Raw genomic sequence first — 10500 nt, 5'->3', positions numbered from 1 at the left:
ATTTGCTGGAGTGGGGTTAAAATCGCGTTTTTTCATTTATCAGATGATGCGATGCAACAAATAAAAGTAGTAAGTAATAAAACCTAATGATTATTACTTAGTAATTTCTTGTCTTGATGTTATTATGGTCGCATTTATTCTAAAATCAATGTTAATCGAATTCTGTGTGACAGAGGAATGGCGGACGAAATAAACACATTGCCTCAGGAAGGCACCCATATGAAAATCAAATTTTCAAGAATTATGGATAATGACAAGAAAAAAGCGAAACAAATGGTTGTAGCCATATTATCAATGAATCAAACTAACATCATTTTCAATGCATTTATCATCTCGTAAATGCTGTACCTGCGCAGTTCTAACATGATTAATTTCCTCCTAATTAAAACAAAATAAACTTAATTGTTGACTAATTTTGGTCTCTAACAGAAGGTATTTAGTGCATTAGCAGTTTGAGTAACTTTGGGCTAGTTTAGTAGAGAATTAAGCGCATTCTTGGTATTTCTTATTTTACACCAGACTAGATCCAATATGGCTTGTACATCCCCCTTAAGGCAACTCTCTTGAGTAATAAATAATAAATTAACTAATAAGACAATTTGATTTCCATTTAATGAATTATGTTCTAAACTAAGAAAACCAAGAGATCTGTACATTCTTTGGAACCTGAAACTGGCAATTATTCAAAAGCCGTGTCTCATTTTTGTCACCCATCTAAAACTGATTTAGAAGTTGTAATTCATTTCAATTATAAACATTTACATTCGATGTAAGTTTTCTTAATGAAATCTACAACGTTCAAATTTCAGCTCTAGGGATACCCAACATTAAGAATTCTTTGCTTAAATGATTGCTGTACAGGTGTACATACAAACATTTGTGGATTGCAGAAAAATTATTGGTTTGAGGGCATTTTATTTTATACTTATAGATGAAGAAAAACATTGATATTTTTAATTAAAAAATACATATTACCGGTAATTTTTGATAAGGATTTGAAATTGAATGGAAAATTGAACATCCAAAAAAATAGTAATTTCACTGTTATTGCCATTGCATTAGGAAAAGAGGAGCAACCCCCCCCCCCTTAATTTTGCCAATATATAGTCAGCATGAAGAATGGGGTAATTGTAATCAGGAATTGTTAATAGCCCAAATTAATTACACTTTTCTGTGTAATCATGAGAAATCAGTTTTAACCATTCATTTTAGCTCTACTGGTCAGAGACCAATTCAATTCAATTCAATTTATTCTCTCAAAACCATGTAAATGGTACATGAGGTACAAAAACATATAAAACATATATATATATAATACAGTGGGTCAAGCAGAAGGTGATAATTAAGGAGAACAGACAATACTATTAATTTTAGAAATAAATGTACATAATTGTTTCAAAGAATCAACATCATTTTGGCACATGATTTCACAAAACTTGATGATATTTGGATAAGAACAGAATTTTTGGTTCAAATAAACTTTTCTTAATTGGTTTAAAGCACTACATTCTAAAATATAATGATACTCATCTCCTATCTGGTTATTACTACATAAGCTACAAACTCTTTCATTTCTTTGAGTACCATTCCATCTACCTGTTTCAATTGGGAGGTGGTGATTTGTGGTTCTAAACTTAACAAAAGTTTTTCTGAATTTAAATGATAACATTGTTAAATATTTTTCGCACTCAAAATTGGTTTTAAAAATTCTATAATTTAAACTTTTTGAAGATTCTTGAACTTCACTATTCCACTTTTGAATATATTGATCTTTTAATCTTTGTTTGACTGTAGCAGTTATCCATTCTACATTATAAAAATGATGTTCGTGCTCATACCATATATTTGATAAACCACATCTATCAAAAATCTTTTGTACAAAGGATATCCATGAATTTTTCATTTCCTCTTTATCATGTTGTTTACGTAAATACATATATACTATTCTACACAATTTGTTTTCTTTTCCATTCACAAGGTTTGCCCAATATTTTATCATTCTTGAGTAAATATTTATGTGTAATGGAAATCTACCAGTTTCTCCATAAATCATATAACTCGGAGTGCTACTTTTCAGATTCAATATATGTTTTAAATAACGTAAATGTACTCGTTCGATAATATCGATATTTTCATACCCCCATATTTCACAGCCATATAACAATACTGGTAAAACTACTTTATCAAACAAATCCAATTGACATTCGAAGGGGAGATTAAACTGCCTAATTTTACGTATCACACCATACATTGCCTTTTGTGCTTGTTCACATAGGTGTTTTCTTGCTTTACATAATGAGCCTGTACGAGAAAATACAATCCCTAAATAATTAAAATCCTTGACTACTTCTATGATACTGCCATTATATGTAAAAATATTCTTTGGCTGTCTACCCTTTGAAAAAATAAGTATCTTTGTTTTCTTGATATTCACACATAATTTCCATTCTTCACAATATTTGTAAAATTCATTTAGTGCTCTCTGAAGATCTTCAGCAGTTTCGGCTAGAATTACAGTATCATCGGCATAAAATAAGATAAACAATTTCATATACAAAAACAACTCATCCTGTATACCTTTGCTAATACTAGACAAACCAACAATATTCTTTTCTGTCAAAAAATCTTCCAAGTCATTAATATATAATGAAAATAAGAAAGGCGATAAGTTTTCACCTTGTCGTACACCAACATTACAATTAAAAAATTCAGATGACAGACCATTCATTTGTATTTTAGATTTTATACCACTATACATATTTTTAATAAAAGTAAAACATTTACCATTGACCCCACTTCTGAGAAGTTTGCACCAAAGTCCCTCGCGCCAGACTGTATCAAACGCTTGTTTAAAGTCTATAAACGCACAAAACAATTTTCTTTTGCTGTTAATTAATGTCTGAGATAAAAATTGTAATAATAGGATATTGTCTAAAGTAGAGTAACCTTTTCTGAACCCAGTCTGACTTTCTTTAATAAGCATAACTTCTTCTGCATAATTTTCTAAACGGCTACCTAATATTCTTGTAAAAAGTTTACCTAAACAGCTTAAAAGGGTAATCGGGCGGTAATTTTCAGGATGCGTTGGGTCACCCTTATTTTTGTAGATTGGTTTCAGGATACCAATTAACCAGTTTTCTGGTACGATACCAGTTTCAAAAATAAGATTGAAAAAAGTTTCATAAATTGGCAAAAATAATGGCAAAGTTGTTCTTATGTGCTCATTTAAAATATTATCGAAGCCCGGGGCCTTACTGTTCTTCAAATCATTGACAGCTGATGAAATTTCCTCCCTGGTAATTGGATAGTCTAACAGCTCATTATTATTGTAATTATCTACATGTAAATATTTCGTCCAGTTAACCTCAGTATTTTCAATATTACTAGTTTCATTCATATCTCTAAAATAGTTAAACATCGAGTCTAAATCCGCAGAGCTTTTTTCTGATTTTTTAGTACTATTAAGAATGTTCCAATATTCTTTTGTATTTGTTGTACGTAATTTCATAAGTTTCTGCGATAAGTCTTTTCTGTACTGTTTTATTGAGTTATCCATTACCTTTTTGTAATATTTACTTGCTTTCTTCAGACTTTCTTTATTTTCACTCGTTTTATTTGCGTTATTTATGCGCTTCGCTAAATGAAATTTTCTCCTTGCTGTTTTACAGTTACCGTTAAACCATGGTTTATCTTTTTTCTTTACATTACAAGTTCGAAAACTTTTCCTTCCGAATGATTTCTCAGCAGCATTGAAAAATGTATCACACATTCTTGAAATTACATTGTTGACACTTTCATTAGTAACATTATTTGAGGTTCTTAAATTTAATAGTTCTTGTTCGATGCTTTTTAAAATAGACTTGTCGATGTTCTCACGGAAATCGTCTGCTTTGTCATTCGACCAGAGCGTTACACGTGATTGGTTATTTACAGGTGTGTTACTAACGGTAGATATAATTTGCTCAGTAACAATGCTAAATGAAACAGGGCTATGTACGTCTGAAAACATTTCACAAAATTCTAGGATGTCAAAGTTTCTTAACAGTTTGAACATTTCCATACTTGCTAGAACATAATCGACTGTGCTAGTATTTTTACAAGTGAGTGCTCCTACATCTCTATCGCCACCTACGCGACCATTGACAATATACACATTATTATTTATACAAAAATCTATCATCTTATAACCGAAGTTATTATTTGAAAAATCTTTTACAGTCCTGTATGGAACGCCACAGCTGCCTTAAGGTCAATTTTTGATGATATGCAGTTGTTAAATCATTATATGATGTAGTTAAAACATTATATGATGTGGTTATATCATTATATGATGTTGTTAAATCATTATATGATGTTGTTAAATCATTATATGATGTGGCTTTATTATTATATGATGTTGTTAAATCATTATATGATGTTGTTAAAACATTATATGATGTGGTAAAATCATTATATGATGTGGTAAAATTATTATATGATGTGGAAAAATCTTTATATGATGTGGCTATATCATTATATGATGTTGTTAGAACATTATATGATGTGGTTAAGTGATTATGTGCGCTTGTGTATTCCTTATATGATGTGGCTATGTCATTATATGATTGTGTGAAATCATTATATGCAGTGGTTACATCATTATATGCAGTGGTTACATCATTATATGATGTGGTTTTCTCATTATATGATGTGGCTACATCATTATATGGTGTGGTCACATCATTATATGATGTTGTATTTTTATATGATGTTGTTGTATGAGTCATTACCACTGAGGGCAGTAAAATGAAATGGAATGTGCCTGTAACCCAATACGACATTTAAAATTGTCTTTGGAATGTAGGCCAATTTACCCCTCCACTCTCAGATCTCAGAAATCGGCCAGTAGGATATTGTAATTTCAATTCTTCTAATACAGAATCAATGCTGGACACACTTGGAGTAGACATTTTACTAAATTAAAAATGTGAAATAAAACCCAAGTTTGCTGAGTTTGGGAGATAGCTTTGTTTTAAACGGCATTATATAACTTATGGACTGGAGGTTCAACAAGTAGCGCTAAACTTATCTTTCAGCAAAATTGGAAGTACGATTTCTTGTTTTCATTTAAGAATTTCATTTTTATATGATTTTGATGTTAGACTTCAAAATCTATCTGACCAATGGGGCATAATACATAAACCATTCAAAATCTGATTCAACTCCAGACTCCATTCTTAAAACCCCTTCCCTTGTCTCTAGCCGTTGCATTACATATTGCCATTACATAAATGTCAACATGTTAACCCAGTATTAGGAGACTCAGAGATCGGGCTAAATTGGCTTTCACCAAGATAAGGTTACAGGTGCATCTCAATCTCCAGTAACTCCTGGGGAACTCATTAATTTAAAATGAAACAGATGTACAATGTATTTCAAAAACTTATTAAATTAACAAAATGATCAATTGGAATTTTTGGGATATTTTATACTTTGTTTATGCAGACAATATCACACAAATGAGCAAATTTAAAATAAGCATGCGATCAAGTCTGTATGTAACTTTTTATCAACCTATGCTATAAATCTATTCTTACGAATATGGGAAACAGGAATTATTAAAGCTCATTAGCAGGCCTAGAAGGGACTCAATGACAGATAAGGGTTAGCGAGATCTGAGAGTGGAGGGGTAAATTGGCCTACATTCCAAAGACAATTTTAAATGTCGTATTGGGTTACAGGCACATTCCATTTCATTTTACTGCCCTCAGTGGTAATGACTCATACAACAACATCATATAAAAATACAACATCATATAATGATGTGACCACACCATATAATGATGTAGCCACATCATATAATGAGAAAACCACATCATATAATGATGTAACCACTGCATATAATGATGTAACCACTGCATATAATGATTTCACAAAATCATATAATGACATAGCCACATCATATAAGGAATACACAAGCGCACATAATCACTTAACCACATCATATAATGTTCTAACAACATCATATAATGATATGGCCACATCATATAAAGATTTTTCCACATCATATAATAATTTTACCACATCATATAATGATTATACCACATCATATAATGTTTTAACAACATCATATAATGAATTAACAACATCATATAATAATATAGCCACATCATATAATGATTTAACAACATCATATAATAATAAAGCCACATCATATAATGATTTTACCACACCATATAATGATTTTACAACTGCATATAATGATTTAACAACATCATATAATGCTTTAACCACATCATATAATGTTTTAACAACATCATATAATGATATAACCACATCATATAATGATTTAACAACTGCATATCATCAAAAATTGACCTTAAGGCAGCTATGGCGTTCCATAGTCCTGTCAAGAGGAATGTTTACATTATCAAAAAACGTTTCAATATCGTTATTATCAACGCCAGAATTACATTGTTTAACATTTGTTAAAAATTCATCTGTTATAATAAAGTCATTCAATTTGCCCACTCTGGAATTAAAATCCCCCAGCAAACAAACATATTTACAATCTTTGGATATAGACATGAGCTCTTGTTCTATTTCAATAAAACAATCTGGGGATGAATACTTGCTATTTTCTGGAGGGATATATACAATACCAAAATAAATGTCCTCCTCGAGATGAAATAGCGATCTATTACATTTGAACCATAATACATATTTACAATCTGTGTTGATTATTTTGATATACTTGACAATGGAATCTCTAATTAATAAAGCAATGCCACCTGATTTTACTCTTGATAATTTACATCTGTTTTTTAAAAAAGTAGAAAATCCATGTATTTGCAAATTATCAGTGTCGTCTGTTTTAGTTTCAGTTAAACCAATTATATCATAAGAAGAAATAAGATCATTAAATTCCGTATACTGAAGTCTTCTATTTACACCACAAACATTTAATGATAAAAACTTTATTTCATTATTTTCTGTCTGGCCTCCGGCGTTGTCCTAGTATGTGGAAGAAACTGGACCATTATAACGGAATTTTTTGTGTACCGGTGATCTAGTGTCTGTATCACTGTCACTGTTTGCACGGTTAGTACCTGTGGGGGTTCCGCGATGAGTCCACGGTGTGTTTGCGAGGTTGGCCGAATGCCCTCCTGCTGCCTGATCGAGCGAGCGCGTCACTTCCATGCGTGGAGCGGATTCCTGTTCTTCGGGCACGTACAATTCGCCATCAACATACAAAGTGTCTTTTACGAGTTTAACACGCCTGTGTTCTTTTCTGGCCTGACGGATTACAGGGTACAGTTTTTTACGCTGCTCTTCAACCTCCGGGGGGTACTGTTCGTTGACCCAAACGTGAGTTCCCTTTAATTTCCGAGGGGCTTGTGATCTAACGTACTCTCTGTCTTGGAAGAACGAGAATTTCGCCACTATGTTTCGGGGTTTTGTGTTGAACTCCTCGAATTTTCCCATTCTGTGCACTCTCTCGAATGATATGTAATCGTAGATTTTCATCTTATCTTTTATGAAATTACGCAGCACCACCTCACAGTTTTCGTTTCTTTTCTCAGGAATACCACAAAAAACTAGGTTATCTCTCATTGATCTACTACGGAGATCAGTGATGGACTCCTGTAATTCAACATTTTTCTTTTTTAAAGTGTGAACACTTGAGTTGAGTTCCTCGTCCCTTTTCCTTGAATCATCTTTTAGCTGTTTTAATTCTTTCTCGGCAGTGTGTTTCACACCGTCAAACATATCACTAATAGATTTGGCACTCATCTCCGCCTCTGTCACCGTCTCTTTCATGGTTTTTATTTCACATTCAAATTTTTGAATTTTATTTTCAAGTAAAACAACTGCTTCTGCCAATCTATTAATCGTACTCATTTTATTCTCGATGTCACACATTCTCTTTTCCAAGGTAGAGCTGTTTGTTTCAATGTTTGTTAGTCTCGCATCTATTTTTAGAAGGATGGTATGTAAAGTACTAAGAGAAATTTCACTTGGTTGTTCATGGACCCCCTCCATTCCTCCATATATAACTGAGTGACTTTGCGAAACTAAGTTTGCAGTATCTGTTACTGATGTAGTTACTGTAGTAATATCTGTCATGATTTCACACTTATAGCAGTGAACGCCATATACGAAAATCACAAAAGGTAAAACACCTATGTACCGAGTTCAGTATACGACACAGTAGGACGCCATGAGTAGTTTTCATTTAGTGTTCACAGCTAGATAACCCTATAGTCACTGAATAAATAAGCAAAAATAAACTTCAAGACTCACCAAATATTGCGGATTTACACTTCTATGAATATTTACACACTACACAACCATACAACATAACTTTTAGCCAACATCGAAAGTTCTTTGTAGCATTTTTCATTCTTTTTTGTGGAGCCGATCTTAACACACCTTTACTTGTCTTTGACCCTTGACCCATCATAAGACCAGAAGAGCTTATGCGATAGTAATTCGTCCGTCGTCCTTCCGTGTGTCTGTCGAGCTGTCTATCCGTCTGTCTGTCTGTCTGTCTGTCTGTCTGTCTGTCTGTCTGGAAACATTTTTTTCAAAATGCTACACCTCCTACAGTTTTGGTCTGATCTCAATATAACTTGGCACACAAGTAGACTACACTAAGATACATGTACATAATTCTGTGTGTCGGTTTTTGATTTCGATGAACGGTGTTCCCGTGGTTATGGAACGCCATCACTGCCTTATAGCATACAACTATGCATTTATTACGTCAATTTATCATTACGTGATGTGAACATATCTTTACGTTATGTCCAATTTTTATGGGATGATGAAAATATATCTTAACATCATGTCAATGCTGCATTACATGAAGTAAATACATCCTTTCATTATGTCAGCACTTCATAACTTGAAGTAAAAAATTCATTATGTGAAGTGATAATGTGTTTACATTGTGTTAAAACTTTATTACGTGAAATGAATGTTTCTTTACATCATTTCATTTCTTTAATATGTGAGGTCAAAATTGCATTACGTCAAGTAAATTGTGTTTTATAATTAAACTTCTCATCACACTGTCACAGATGAAAATGTACCATGGACATTTTGACAATTACTTTAGATATTTTCAATTCAAAATTCTACATATCTGTTGTTTGTCATAATTGCTTAAATCTGTCACATTGATCTACTTTGACATGTCTAATTATCTTAATTAGCCATGAGTGATATGACCAGATGGACTGAGCTTTGTGTGACTTAATTATTGTTTATTTAAAATCATTATCTTTAACTCTACTTGTAAATCAAATAACTCATGTCATGTATTACTCAGAATTGTCAATTATCAAACTTGTCTATAAATACAAATTTTTGTTGACATTCGGGGAGTTGGAATCGGGACGCGCTTGTCCCTGATACTGTCCGAACCGACGAGAAATAAAGGCCTGCAAATCGTAAAGCGGCTTTATCTTCATTTACTAATAGTCCACCCTAGTGGCTTTACCGACAAGCACACGCATCTAACGCAAGGGTGTGATAAGTGGTGCAGATAACCGGGTACGACCCCCTCTCACAGCCAAGCGAGTTCTACCATTGATCCCCCTAACTTCTACGAGATTTCCCCAAATTCAGAAAAGCAACTATCATTTCGTACACGCCGCTATGAATCGCAGCCTTGGACCACAACGGAGACCTGAGGACCATCACTTTCAGCGTCATCATCCAGTTTGTGGCCGATGTGGACTTGTCCATGGACCCAGTTGCCGTGCTCAAATGGAGAAGTGTTACAGATGTAAGCGTCATGGTCACTATGCTAGAATGTGCAGGACTGTCCTCTCTTCCCCTGTGAGGATGACCTTGATGGCAAATACTAGTGCACCAATCCAAGAGCAACATTCCGGTAGACGAAAGTCCAGAGACAAAATTCGTATGGAAAAATACATTGAAACAAAATCTCACCTCCGCGAATTGCCGTTCTACAATTTGAGAAATACCGCTTTCCAGGACGCCCTAAACATCCATCATGGCCTTAAAACAGAACTTCGTCAAATACACGCAAAAATAAAAGAGATGGAAATAATGTATACCGACGCAGTTAACATCATCATCAACCAAGAAGAAAAGCTTGACCAACTACTGACAAGACAACTGCCCGAATCATCGAATTACATTACCGCTGAAGATAAAGTAAACCTTTCAAAGTTGCAGCACGATGTTAACACACTACGGATTGAAAACGCATCTTACAAACAATTGATAGATTCAATAAGTGCAAACGTCCAAGAAGAATGGATAGAAAACAGAGCGAAACTTCAAGAAAGGGACAACACCATTCTAACCCTGAAAACCGAAAATATTAAACTCTTGAACAACCAGGAATTGTATTTACAACGAATTCGTGAACTTGAAAATGAGGCCTATAATCGTTCCATCAAAACCCTAAATTACGGACAAAACCGGCAAAATATTCATTTCGGACATCAAATTTATTCAAGTGAACAAATCTCTAGTGTACATGTA

At 33.4% G+C, this 10500-nt stretch overlaps 1 protein-coding gene across 1 annotated transcript; it reads right to left on the bottom strand.

Moving 5' to 3' along the window:
* Positions 1-6993: 6993 nt before the first annotated feature.
* LOC134232323 (uncharacterized) lies at positions 6994-7800 on the bottom strand. The gene has a single exon (XM_062714277.1). The coding sequence runs from the start codon at positions 7798-7800 to the stop codon at positions 6994-6996; it is 807 nt and encodes a 268-aa protein (XP_062570261.1).
* Between the last annotated feature and the right edge of the window lie 2700 nt (positions 7801-10500).

This window comes from Saccostrea cucullata, unplaced genomic scaffold (assembly GCF_032062105.1).
Source record: "Saccostrea cucullata isolate Sc308-1 unplaced genomic scaffold, CSIRO_AGI_Scuc_v1 ctg4989, whole genome shotgun sequence".
In the NCBI taxonomy this organism is placed as follows: Eukaryota; Metazoa; Mollusca; class Bivalvia; order Ostreida; family Ostreidae; genus Saccostrea; species Saccostrea cuccullata.
Note: the sequence above shows the minus strand (reverse complement) of the source record. Positions and strands in the feature narration are given on the sequence as shown.

Bases quoted from the DNA above. Each gene is read 5' to 3' on its own strand.
- LOC134232323 (XM_062714277.1), bottom strand. From the start codon at position 7,800: ATGAAAGAGACGGTGACAGAGGCGGAGATGAGTGCCAAATCTATTAGT.